The sequence below is a fragment of the Rhagoletis zephyria genome, unplaced genomic scaffold, assembly GCF_001687245.7.
Source record: "Rhagoletis zephyria isolate East Lansing unplaced genomic scaffold, Rhagoletis_zephyria_1.1 Rzeph_scaffold_01165, whole genome shotgun sequence".
NCBI lineage: Eukaryota > Metazoa > Arthropoda > Insecta > Diptera > Tephritidae > Rhagoletis > Rhagoletis zephyria.
This window is the reverse complement of record NW_016158249.1, coordinates 37,358-51,392: the sequence shown is the minus strand read 5'-3', so window position 1 is coordinate 51,392 and position 14,035 is coordinate 37,358. Positions and strand designations below refer to the sequence as shown.

Sequence of the window (14,035 nt, the reverse complement as noted above, 5' to 3'; positions counted from 1 at the left end):
TCTGTCACGTAAAGCGAAGCAAAAGTTTTATGTGACATCAGCTTAAGACGAAAGAAATATAATTTTTTCATTAAGTTTGGTTAAAAGGTGTCCAAGGCACAGCACTTTAAAGAAAGGTACTCTGCCGGAACAAAGTATTGGCACAGCAAATTTTTCACAATATATGCAACAATTTTTACTCTAATATTTTTCCGCCACATTTGTATAAAAATATGGTTCATTCAACAACAAAAAACATAAAAATATAATTCCCAAACTCTGTGCAAAACTCGCGAAAATTCAAGCAAATTTTCATCATAATTTTTAACTTTTTAATCGAATCGTACTTCTTTCGGAAGTACAGTACTTCTTTTTTCGCTCTTGTACTTCGTACTTCGAAGTACAGTCAAATGTACTTATTTGCGATATTTTGTACTTCAGGAGGGAGATTTTGTAAACAGTTAGCGACAATTTTGGTTTTGCGTCAAAAATTGCGGTAGTGATTCGAAAATTTGATCTGATCTTCTGGACGATCGCAACATGGCCTGGGCGATAAATTCGTTGAAACCATTAAAGTCGCCGCGAACCGATGGCATCATACCTGCGCAGCAACAAAGGGCTCTGAAGGTGTCGTGCAATTGGTTGGATCCTATTTATGTGAACTGCGTGAGGACCGGGTACATCCCCAAGGCTTGGAGTTCAACCCGAAGGCCGGAAAAGGCGCACATGTTTCCCCTAGGTATTTTAGACCAATCAGTCCCTCTTTGTTTTTGCTAAAAAATCCAGAGAGACTGATAGACCTCTGCATGTGACTGTCTTTCAAGAGCTCAATATTCTTATTGCTACGAAAAGGTTGGTGAATACCGCCCTGCATACAATGCGCCGAATATGCAAATAAAAGAGCATATGTACAAGATCCTGAACAGCCCTCATGTATTTCCTATTAAAATAAAATGAACTCAAGGTAAGTTTAACCCACTTTCGGTCGGAACCGAGCACACACCTATACACACAAGCACACAAACTATACGGGGCAGTAATTCGAGCTCCGATAAGCTCAGACGGTGTTCTCGCTCTCAGTCGGCCACGGTAGAAAAGGAAAGCCAAAACTTAAGCGTTGATAAAATTATCAATTTCAAAATGCAGTGGAAAAACAAACACTTGTATCCACACTACCATAATCTGTTGGATTTAGGTTAATGAATTCAAAACTTAGCTAGAAGAAAATCTTTTTTCTGAAAGCCGGAATTTTGTTTTTACTTTACTAATTTTACCGAAAAAAGGTTGCGAAAAAATGCTTCGTAAACCGAAGTTTTATGGTCAATTCAAATATTTGAAGTTGCAGATTTTAACAGTTTGTAAAGTATTTTTAGTTCATTGTCTAGTTTATATAAGTATATGCATACATATAAGTGTTATAAATCCCGTAGCAATCAGCTCGAAATATACATGCAACTTATTTCGGTTTTAAAAGTTTTTTTTCAGCACTTAAATTTATACAAGTAATTTTTAAGCAAAAAACAAAACCGACTTCAATTCTCATAGTTATTTTCTTCATTATCCAATGATCGAATTTAAACCAAATTAGTATAGGACCATCTGTGAGGTAAAACCTTTCCTTAAAAAAAAAAATAATTTTAGAAATTGGTTAACGTGGTCCAAAGTAATGCGGGAATATACACAAAAAAAAATACACAGTTGCCTCTCTCCTTTGCAGATTTGTGCCAGTTGTACATCCCAAGTGCGGACAGGTCCTCCTGCAATTGGTCCTTCCATTGTATTCGTGGGCGCCCTTGCTTTCGTTGTCAACCTATGGGTGCGGAGTCGAAGGATCTTTTCACCGGAGCGTCGTCATCCGTGCGTACAATATGTCCAAGCCAGCACAGTCGTTGTATTTCTATGCGCTTAACTATGTCCATGTCGTTAAAAATCTCGTACAGTTCGATATTCCATCTTCTTCGGTGCTCGTCGCCCACGCGAACGGGGCCATAGATCTTGCGAAGAATAGTTCTCTCGAAAGCCCCCAAAGCCTTCTCATCTTTGTTAGACATCGTCTATGTTTCTGCGCCATATAAGAGGACAAGCATGAAGAGAGATTTGTAAAGGGTGATTTTTGTTCGTCGAGAGAGGGCTCTACTTTTCAATTGCCTACCAAGCCCAAAATAGCGCGACCAACGAAAAATTTATAAATTTTTCCAAAAAAACAATAACTTAAAAGTTTGCAATTTTGATGAAACTCGATTAAATTTTTTCTCATTTGTGCACAAAGTTTGAAATTGTTTAATATAGTTATAGGTTTTGTTTGAAAATGAGCTATTATTTTATAAAAAATTAATAACTGCCATACCTAAACAAAAGCGTCCACGTTGTCTGGCAGTAAAAAAATTCTCATGCCCATACACTTTGTATAAAGCATATCGAAACAACGCGACGTCAACGCTGAGCGGTTGGAAAATCCGATTTTGACAGGGCGTTAGGTATTGAAGTTGGCTGCAGAAAACGGCGAAACTGTCATTTTCGTGTTACACACAAACAAACCTATGCTTATTGTTGGTATTATTTCTGCATTTGACGTAGCGTTGACGCCATTGTTTAGGTATGGCACTTCGGCGCTAACGCTAGGCGCCAGAAGCCGCTCCGCCCAACGCTTCTGTTAAAGGTATGGCAGTAAATATCAAACAAACAAAAGAAAAATAAAACAAAAACATGTCATAATGTCGCGTGAAGAAATTACAAATTTGCTACCACTTTTCTGGCAGCCATCTCAGCTAAAATTCTTCAATGCATATATTTGTAACATATTAACAACGATGATTTGAAAAATTGCAATCACCTGCTAAAAATCAGTTGTCAGGCTGCGCGTTTTAATTGCAACGGGAATAACAACTTTTATAAATTTTAATTTAATTGGTTATTGTAATTTTTTCCATTCATTTTCATTCTTTTATTCCGAATTTCCACTAGGCAATGAAATGTCAAAAAAATTGGTGCAATTTAAAAAAATGCCATGTGTAGATGAACTTAATGACTATTTTTTAACGTAATGACACGATTATTTTTTAATTCCCAACTTTGTCAGTACAATTTTTGCCATTTAATGCCTAGTGGAAATCCAGCTTTACAAAGAATATTTGTTTTTTATTTAAACTTTTTTTGATTTATTCGTTTCCAAATGAATTGTAAATTAAATTAAAATATTTCGAATCTACATTATGTTAATTAGAACAGTCTTTAATAGCGGATTCGAATCTGTGATCTTCAAATCACAAGCGGTAGTCAGTCTTAAATCGACGGCAAGGCCGAGATTCGCAAGAAGTATTACGTTTTCGCTTTGGATTTTACAGTTCGAAGACAAATATCGCTAATGTTGTAATCGAAATTTTCTCGAAACTGTTGAACTGGTAGACCTCCGCAGCAGCTCGTACCAGTTATTTCCTAGTCAATTTGCACCAGTTGACCTCCTAGAATGTTTTCTAACTGGTTTGCCTTTTTACTCCACTTTTGCTCTCATTTGCATACAAATGGAGGCAATGTTTACGTACGTACGTACATATGTATGTATGTGTCTAGCGAGCAATTATCGTGGCATCTGACATCAAGTGCCTGTGGCAACGAACATCAATGTCCTGTTGCGTTAGTTAGATGCAATGCCAACTTACAAATCAAATTAAGACAAATTGAAAGTGAAAGAAAAATGTATGAATGGCAAATGAAATAAATGTTGGTATATCTAGAATGAAATCAACAAAAACAAAATCAGATACAAGGCTAGAGAGGAAGACGAAAGGAAGGAAATCATGGTTGAAAGGAAGCCTGAATTTTTATAAACGGTTCCAATCTGAACTAATGCATTTAAGCAAAATGTAGAAGACATAAAAAAATCAAAACGAATGGAATAATTAATTGAATTGTAAGTGTGTTAAGTTTGAAATACTTGGAAAAAAATACATACATTGTGTGATTTGCAAATAGAGTAATTAAACGGCTGTTTGCAGCTCTAAAGAAAAACAAAAAAATGCAAAATAACGCACAAGAAACGGTACAGAAATTTTTTTCTTTGAAAATTTCTTAAATCAGTTTGCAGCTCTCAAGAAAAAAAGTATATTTATTTCTAGGCGAATTCAATAAGGATTAAATGCGCCTTGATTTATTTCTCCAAAAAAATTACAGAAAAAACAGAGTACTTTTTCAAGCAAAAGAAGTAATGTAAAATATTTCTTGTGATTTTTCTTGACAGCTGCAAACAGCCCTTTAAGTGCCTAAGTAAGTTTTTATATAAACGAGCAAATCGACTAAAAGTTTTGCGAAGTAAAGGCATCCATACACATGTGCGATTCTCTCGGTGCGAATCTGTACCTACGAAAATTACAACAATGCCGATACGCATTTATGCGATTTTGCTGCAGCGATTTATTCGAATATTCACAATTCTTCTTTTCGTCGTGCCGAAATCGCAGACTGCCGCGTTTTGAGCATGAAAAAGGTCAGGAAACGGTTTTTACAAGATTATTTTGTTTTTCGATTTAAAATTTCTTCTTCGAAAATTACCTTTCTAGTTTGAAAAGGGGAGCCAGTTGTTCATCCCGAGTGCAGACTGCAGACAGGTTCTTCTTCTCCTCGTCCTTACACTCGGCGCTATTACCGAATCCATCGTTATACGATTTTCGTGCAGCTACGAAAATGCGATGTCAAAGTGTATGCTACGTTCGCAGCTATTTGAGTTCAGTGATAGCAGTTTCGTAGTTTTCAAGAAAATTTTGACTACCATGGATTCAGTGATAGTCTTGATTGTGTTCGAGGAGTCGAGATATTGGCGTATTTAAGGTCCGACTTTGGAGGGGGGAGTTTCGCTAAGCATAGATTAAACCGGATCGGCGATAGTACCCCGCCTTGTGGTTAGTCTCTGAAGCCTTCCCTAATTGGCCTTTTCAACGTTGACGTATGTGCGGCGCTCGGAGACTACAAAATCACTGGGGCCGGTCAATAGATATTATGACAGACAGGTGGTCGGAGGACAAGGAGATCATGGCTGGTCATGTGGTGCAGTTGGTGAAGTTTGCTCTCGCGAGCTGCTGCAAGTGCCTGTGAGTTTCGTTGGGACATCGTCCTTCAGGCGACAGAAGGTGGAGTAATCAATTTGATCTGATAGCGCTACATCCCCTTGGTCGTTGCCAAGGTTAGAATGGCAGAGCTCGTGGTGTGCATTGAAGTCGCCTATCACTAGCGTGTTATCTCCGACGAGTAGGGGACTGATGTCTGGGCGGTATCCTGGCGAACAACTGGTGATGGGTGGGATGCAGACGTTGATGATTTTCAGTTCTGTGTGTGTAACGGCTATACCCTGGAATTCGATGAGAAGGTCGCCTCTGGCGTAACGCTTCTATATTGAATTGTTTGGTGGATGATAAAAGCGATGCCTCCTCCTCTGTCGCATAGGCGGTCTTTTCATTATATCCGTCGCAGGTGAGAAGGTGCGTGCTGCTGCGGAACCTAGTTTCTTGAACTACCACGATTTTGATGTTATGTCGTGACATGAAGTCAGGCCGTTGATATTGATGTGCATAATGGCAATCAAGGTGTTAAATACATTTTGATGGCAATAGAGCTGGGTAGGTTTGTTCGGGCCGCCGGTATAAGTGGAGACTGGTGTTGTTGTAAAGATGATATTGTATGGAGGGACGGTAGGGCGGTGTGTGGGGTATGGCGATATGGGTCGTGTTAAATGGCCCAGAGCAGCAGGGGGCGATGTAGGCACTGGAGTGGTAGCGTAGCCTTCTCAGCCTTGAGCAGTTGCAGAAGTGCCACCAGCCCTCGCACCCATTGCACTGAACGAATGCTACGATCTGGGTTGCGCATGCCGTGCATGCCCAGATCCGAGTTTGTGGTTGTTGGTTTTGGCTGTGGTGTCTTTCAGCTTGCTGGTGCGGCTGTTGTGTGTTTGCTCGCACTGACGCCCGAGGTTGCAATTGCCTAGTGTTAGCTTGCTAAGTGAGCGAGGGTGTTGGTGGTTGCTGATTGATGTTGGGTACAGCACAGCAGGGAGCCAGATAGTTGGACAAGCGGTCTCGTACGCTGTTTAAGCCTGAACAGTTGCGGAAGTGCCATCATCCTTCACAGCCACTGCATTGAACGGACGTGGCGTTGCCATGTATGCGGTTATTGCATACACAACACAGCCATATCTGCCTTTTGGTGGTGCTAGGTTGTTCCCGCTCTTGTGTTCCGGGGTGTGCATCTGGTTATGGTTGCGTACGTTGCCAGCTGGTCTGCATTGGTGTGATATGTTGTTATGTGTGTGTGTTTTTTTTTTTGCCGGGGTGCGTTCTGTCGTGTGTGGTTTAGTTTGCCTGGTTGTTGGTTGCGCGTTGCGGTAGTTGCAGGCTGGCAGCAGGCTGCGATGAAGTTTACTTGCCAGTCTCTATGGCTGTTGAGGCCCGAGCATTGTCTGATATGGCAACGAAATAGAGAGAATAGAGAGTTCGGAGCAGTGTTGCCGGAAGGTGCTGTTCCGATGATGAAAAAATGTGTATTCGGGGATGTATGCTGATGTAATGGTCCTTGGCCGGGGTATCCGGGTCGATCTGGTGACCACCGTGAGATCGGTTTTTTTTTTTGTAATTTTTCTTACTTCTTTTTCGCTCTGTAACTTTTTAAAGCACAAATAAGTCATCAGCAACTCGCCTGTCGACTACAAACAGTTTAGTCACTCAGAGGCATGCCGGTGTAACTAACGCATATTTATTTTCACTAACACATCCAAACCGGCATATCAACCCCTAACCGTAAAATAATTAGCCGACATTTTTTCCAAATTATTTTTTTATGCAAAGGTGTTTTTTCTCAGCCAACACAAAAAACAAAACCAAAATGTACTCGAAAAAGGAAAAAGTGGATGATATGAGAATTTTTGTCCGTTTAGCGATTCCATTTTTGAATAATTTGAGGATTCGTTTTTCCACTGTGTGTGTGTGCGGCAGACAAGCACCGAAAATTTGTTTAAACGGATACGTTTTTGGCTGTGTTTTCTAAAGTATTTGTTCTTAAATTTTTCGTTCAATACTCTTATCTTCTGCACTTCACAGATGTTTTTTCTTGGTTCAAAAAAATATATATAAATAAATAAATAAACGCCTCTCTCTGCTGGCTGGGAAGTCATTGTTTTTCATCGCCGTTCAAATTGACGTGGCAACTATCCCTGACTGCTGGGCATTGTGCAATGAAATAAGGAAATATCTTTAAGAAGCAAAGGAGCAAATTAATTTTTTAGCCCTTTGATCCGCTCTAGCCACAATCCTTTGCTCCTTGGCTCCTTACTCCTCTGCACCACTCCGCTCCGAAGTCCTGTCTTTTATCATGTTTATATTTATCCAACTTTCACTCACGAAAATATTCGATACTTTAAATTTTAAAATAAACTCAGTTATGGGGCAATACCAAACGCCAGCCGACAGTGACACTGTAAAAAATCTTAAGCCCATTTACTGCTTAATTTTTTCAACTAAATATCAACCTATCAATTTGTCCACTATGGCATCTGACTCGCAAGTAAATGTTTTTATAAATATTTTGCTAGCAAAAGCATTGACATGACAATAAACCCACCTGTGCACCTGTTAATGTTGCCATATCCAGAATGATATTAGCTTTTAGATCCTTGTGTGCATAACTAACACCATCAGACAGTACGAGACGTCCTTCGGCGTCTGTGTTGTTAATTTCAACTGTGCGTCCCGAATACAAAGTGTGCACATCATCCGGTCTATTTATGTGAAAAGAAATACCAACAAATAGCAATAAAGTTAAATTAATCCAATAACGTACCTCGTTGCATTGGGCCCAACTGCGTTCTCCGCTAAGCACAGGACTGCGTGCAAGTTTTCTTTGAAACCGCATTTCACAGCAGCATAGAAGGCACCCAGAATGGCAGCAGCACCACCACAGTCACGCTTCATTCCCGGCATGACAGTTTTGCCTTTAATACTTAAACCACCAGTGTCATAAACAATACCCTTGCCCACCAGTGCTACAGTATCATGTGCACCTTTTGGCTCATAAGAGAGCACCACCAATGCCGGTGGCACAGCAGCTGCCTTACCAACACCATATATTCCACCGAAACCACGTTCATTTAGTTCTTCGCCACGAATAACAATGGGTGTAATACCCAACTCGTTCGCTACAAGATCAGCTTCCTTTATGAAATGACTGACGTTCATCTCATTGCATGGCATATCTACGATACGTGCAGCGAGACGTATGCCACGAGCCGCTTCCTCGATGCAAGCGATATCCGTTGTGTCCAGTGGCTCTTCTGAAACTTGGCCATCCTTTTCGATGATAATAAATTCTACATTTATTATTGGACCAGTGCCAGTATCTCCATCAGCATCGTTACCCATAACCTCATCTTGGGTACAATTATCGGCCTTGTTCTGGCCACCGCCAGTTTTTCTAGAATACAGTGGAAAGGCACGTGCTACGGCACAGGCACTAGCAAAAAGGTCACTACGATCGCAAACAATAACAACATTTTCTTCGTTTGAATGCATAATATGGGTTCTAACAAGGCGAGTAATGGCGTGAGCACGCGATGGTGTATTGTGACGTGAGCACTTGAGCGGCACAGCTGCTATAGTGGCACAATCTAAGTAAAGCGAGCATTTGTCCGTGGGCGAAGGATGTAAACAAGAAATAGCATTTTTGAAAGTAGTCTCATCGACGCGTGGGTTCAATTTACTGGATACATTTGAGAAGTTTAGCAAATTTAAATGACGCAGTTGCCCAATGATCAAAACGGGTTTGTAGTAAGGATCGCAGGGCGTTAAGGAGCTGTTGAATTTGATATCAGCAGCCATCTGGAATATAAAAAATTTTAGGTAATATAATATATTGAACCAATTAAAATCAAAGTCATGCATATTGAATAATTGCAGAGATTATAATTAGTATTAAATTTGTAGTCGTATCACTTTGAATTTACGACCTATAATTTATAATGATGGCAGTATTATGAATATATTGGCAATTCACAATTAGTTCGAATTGTCGCATGACTCGACAGTTTTTAATCGGACACATATTTTCAACCCTTTATTTACAAAAATCAGGTTGCGTGTAATTTTGAGTTGTGTCACTTTTGAAGATTGTGTGCGATATGTTGTGTAGATTATTAAATCCGAAAAAGGACCACCGTTCATAATTTGAAGCCAAATATCCATAAATAAAATTGAGAAATTTTCACAAATAAAATGTGACTCTTATTATTTTTACAACACTTTTATCAACTCGCAATGTTGTGTGTCCAGACACCATTCATTGCTATAAAACCTTTGCTTTACAAAGATCCTATAAAAAAGTCTAGTGCAACCTCGTCGGTTGAGAGGTAGATGTCGCCCTATTCACTACGTACGCTACAGCGGAAATGGACGACATGCCATTTCTTTAAATGAAATTGATTGGACTAAAAAGTAGAAAGTAATATTTCTCAGTCCCATAGAATTTGTTTTGATAACTTTTGATTTTGCAATTTTAGCAAAAGTTATTATAAACCATTTTTGAGATTGAAAATGAAAAGCGTGGGGCGCATGTAATAGACCTGAATTGATATGAAGGGTAATATATGTATGTATGTGGATATATTAATAACGACCGCTTAAAATCGATCTCAAATGTGTACTTTCTCTGTAGAAAGTTTAGGTCTATGTTATGTAGTTTGACTATAGTGAATTAAATGTAATGCTTGGTACATTAAAAAGTTTTTTTTTTATATTATTTATTTATTTTTATGTTGCAAAATTTGGTGCATTGATTGCTCACGCTTGAGTTTATAATAAACTGGTAGTATTTGGAGAACAGAATCGTATTCAACCCGTAAGAAATATGTACTTACAATATAAAAGAAGTTATGAAGGGTCAAAGTGGCGTGACTCCTTTTTTGAAATTCTGATACTCGTAGCTTTTATAGTATACTGCGGCTGGTGCGTAACTAAAGCTGTTATCGGACAATTTGTATAGTGTTCTGGAGCATAATGGAAATCAATCTAAACGTGGAGGGCGTATGTGGTCTCTTTAAAAGATAGTTAAAAGACAACTTATTTAAAAGGTTAGAACGACGTCGCGCAAAGTCCGAAATTTGGATTTGTATCGTGTTTGTTAAGTAATCATAGCTGATTCCACAAAAAAAATAATAAAAATTAAATAAACTAAGGAAAAATAGCCAAACCTTACTAAAATGTCGCGTCCCAGTTTTTATTTGGTTCACTGTATGTGTATCTTGGTAACCGATTTATCAATATGTACCAAACTTAGTATAATTTGGCATAACTACTAAAATTGCGTTCACTTTCCACTTCCACAAAAAAACGCGTAAAAAACATTAAAGGCGTAAGGTGCGTTGCGTTCTAGCAGCTGAAGGAACCTATGTATACTAACATTTTCAGACATGTTCTCACGATTTAAGAAAAAAAAAATTTTCACAAAAAATTCGAAGTTTGTGAGATTTGCCTTATATAAATATGTGCAATCAATAAATATTTATATTTTGTTCAATTGTAATTGCTACGTAGCAGTTATAAATATATTTACATATTTAATTTTTGTCAGTATTAAATATTAGTCAAAACTTTTACATATTATATTTCAAAAGGTCCAGACATTTCTTAGTTGTCTATGTTAAGCGAACATTAAAAGAACGTCTTATTCCAAAAAGCTACGCTTACAATTGACTCAAGTCGTTTCTGAGCTGCAACTGCGAACTTAATTCAATTAAATTAAAATCAACTGTAATACGAAATCTGAACTAATTTACGTAACCGACGATTGGTCGATAGCAACTGTGGCAGATAAAATGGGTGCATGATTGTTTTTAAGCGTATAGGCAAATAAAAATGTAATAAACAATAATCAGCGAGCATGTATAAACAATAAATCAACAATTATCAGCGGAATGAGTAAAATTATACGAACAATTGCAATAGTATGGTCACTGAAGATAAGCGATAATGGGAGCACCGGGAAATCGACGTTTCAGTACCCAGTAGATAATTTCACGAGCTAAAAGCCCTGCCAAAAGGCGTTCTTTGGAGGCAAGAGGCCTTCTAATCTGCATTCCTTCCCTTCTGCTTTTGCTACCCAAAGAGGGCTATTATAGGACGTATTTCAGATGGCCTTTTGGAGGAGCTACTTCTTTAATTCATAAAAACCATACTTCCATAAGGTACATATATATTTAAGGTTCCTATCAAGTGTTTTCTTGCAATCTAAAATGCATATTTGAATTCATTTGTAATTTTAAATAATCAGATAGGTTCCGCAATTCACTTCTGACTGAATATCAATCAACTACGCTTTGAATTCAAGTTGGCAGGGGTTGAAATTCACACGCAAGTGAATTACAGAACCTGCCTGATTATAAATTTACATTTTCGCGTAATTGTAAATAGAAAAATCACTTCTAGAATCCACGCAGGGAAGCACTTTTCAAGTCCTTCTTGGGTAGGCTATTTAGAATGGCCTCAGAAGGTCTACCTAAATTATTTTCTGGGCTTAGTAGAATATTCTTCGGAATGGTATTACGAACCTCTAACCATGCCAGGTCAACGTAATCGGAACGAACCCTTATTATGCATATCTGACCACTGTCACTTCATTAACATTCCCAAAAAATTTATGGGTAATTTGTATGCTATTACAACGACACACCTCCAGCCACTCGGCAACGTTGGTATCTCGATAGGTCTATGACCTCGGGAAGAGCATTCTATATCCTCGTCATCGATCCAGATTCCCCCTTATAATTGAGTGAGTATGATATTTTCAACTATTTGGTTTCTACTTATCGTGGCCTTATATTCTATACCCTCCCTCTGCAATTTTCTCAAAAATTAACTTTTTTGTATGGAGCGGCACAAATTGAAGGCCTTCTGTTTTCTCTAACCATAGATGGGTTTCCAGAATGTATTTTGAAGGATGTATTTCAGGAGGCCTTTTGAGGAGTCCTTATACGTTCCCACGACAGTCGGGTCTACGTAACCGGAACGACCCAGATTTATATCTGGCCAAGGACTGTCACTCCAGCAACACTCCCCAAAAAGTCTTTGGGGAATTTGTATGCTGCTACAACAACAACAAGAGTCCTTATAAAGATGCATATTTTTGAATTCATTTGTAATATTAAATAATATAAATTTACGCATTCGCGTAAACTGCAATTAGAGAGATCTTTTAGAAGCCGTTCAGGATAGTACTTTTTTCAGGCCTTCTTGGGTAGGCCTTTTAAATGGCTTCACTTAAGAAAGCTTTTATTTATTTTGCTCATCTCGCAGAACAACGAAAACGACTATCATTTTATGGAGCAACATATATAGATAATTAGATACCATTCGGGAACAATTTCGCATGCAGTAATTTCTACGTGGCAAGTTCTCCTCCATTATTTGGTTTCATAGGGATTCGGATACCTTCCTCAATGAAGTATGTAGTAAAGAAAATTCGCTTATGTGCGCACAAGTTTTTCGTGCAAATAAGGATGAGCAGCTAAGTAAAATATACTGCATCGTTTATGCGTCAGTTATATTGAAATCTACACATAACATGGCCTTGGGGTTACTAAACAAAAGCACCCACAATTTAGTTAAGCGCATACATATCGTCGTTTAAATTACAAAACCATGTATCAACAAAATGCAAAACCGCGTATGTGAGGTTGCATAAATTATTTTCTAGAGTAAAAACACTTACATATATTTCGAAATGGTTCTCTTTTTTAAAGCAGTCGCATTTCTGGCTAGTATATTTCAGAACGAATCGATAAGGATTGAGCCAAGAGCTTGTGTGAGCAAATCCAATTTTTTGGTTTTGTACTTTAACCGATGATAAGTACCTACCATATATAAGGCAAGAACAATTGAGGTATGGGTTCAAACTGGAATTTTTTGGCGAGTACATGTATAGCAGCAAACAACTGCTACACCCATGAACCAGTTAGTTGGGTCATGTGCTACACCTGCACATCTGAGTAGAAAAACTATTTTAAGGTAAGTTGGAAATGATGTAGTGCCTTTTTTCACGTAAGTTGGTCTTCTATTGTTCAAATATTACAAGCAATTGGAATTTTCGCGTGGAGAGAAAAAAGAATGATAACCTACATTCGCAAGTCTCGCATTTCAGCAAATCACCTACAAAGTGGTCCCAAAAACAAAGCTGTTTCTGGCAGATTGTTTGATTTTTACTTACGTTTTTAGCTGCTCCTTTGCGGTGGCACACAACTGAATTAGCTGAAATTGTCGCAGTCCGTAACACAGTTGATTTTATTATTTCCGATAAATTTAATATTTTACAGCTCGTCAACCACAATCCTTTTACTATGATGTGCATCAATTTTGTAACCAAATAAGCAAATCAACTGCCGGCGCTTTTGGGTTGAAAAGAAATGTCAAATAATTAGGAATGCAAACGATGCATCGATGTTTTTGAAACATCGATAATATCGGATAATCTTTCGATGTTTGCCATCGATGTTTACAATTTACTAACATCGCGAAAATGACAATACACCGAGGGAAGTTTTACCGATGTTCTAAACATCGAAGTAAGGAGACTCTCCGACTTTCTTTCGGTATGTTTGACTGACCTTAAATTTATTATTCATTCAGAATTTTTTTTTGTTATTTATGGTCTTATAACAATTATATTCAACAATTAAATTGAGCTTGAGGCGGTTTCTTATGAAAAATGTTATTGAAAATGAACAATAATTTACAAAAGGTAGAAGTTATAGCTGCTACTTCGAGGTCACCACATCTCCTCAGTTACCGCGCTTGAAGAAGTCTGATTAGGAAATGTAGTGATCTCCCAAATAGCAGCTCTAACTTCTTACCTTTGTAAATTATTGTTGTTTTTCCACAACATTTTTCATAAAAACGGCCCCAAGTTCAATAAAATTATTGGATTCATTCTGAATCTAATAACCTAGCCGTTAAAACAGAACCAAACACCCCTCAGAATTTCAAGATCAGGCCTAGGATCTTTAGGCCCGAACGACCTTACGATGGTATGC

General features: G+C 38.2%; 1 protein-coding gene across 2 annotated transcripts in view; it reads right to left on the bottom strand.

Moving 5' to 3' along the window:
- The window catches only part of grsm (probable aminopeptidase NPEPL1 granny smith protein), an 18,309-nt gene extending 4,881 nt beyond the window's left edge, over positions 1–13,428 (bottom strand). The window contains exons 1-3 of one of the 2 annotated variants that reach the window (XM_017616190.1): positions 13,213–13,428; positions 7,801–8,834; positions 7,582–7,738 (exon numbers count right to left, since the gene is read on the bottom strand). In XM_017616190.1, the coding sequence (XP_017471679.1) occupies positions 7,582–7,738; positions 7,801–8,834; positions 13,213–13,353 (1,332 nt within the window). In that variant the 5' untranslated portion in view covers positions 13,354–13,428. Of the gene's footprint in view, positions 1–7,581; positions 7,739–7,800; positions 8,835–10,697; positions 10,730–13,212 lie in introns of those variants that run through there. The other variant, XM_017616191.1, reaches the window with a different exon arrangement.
- Between the last annotated feature and the right edge of the window lie 607 nt (positions 13,429–14,035).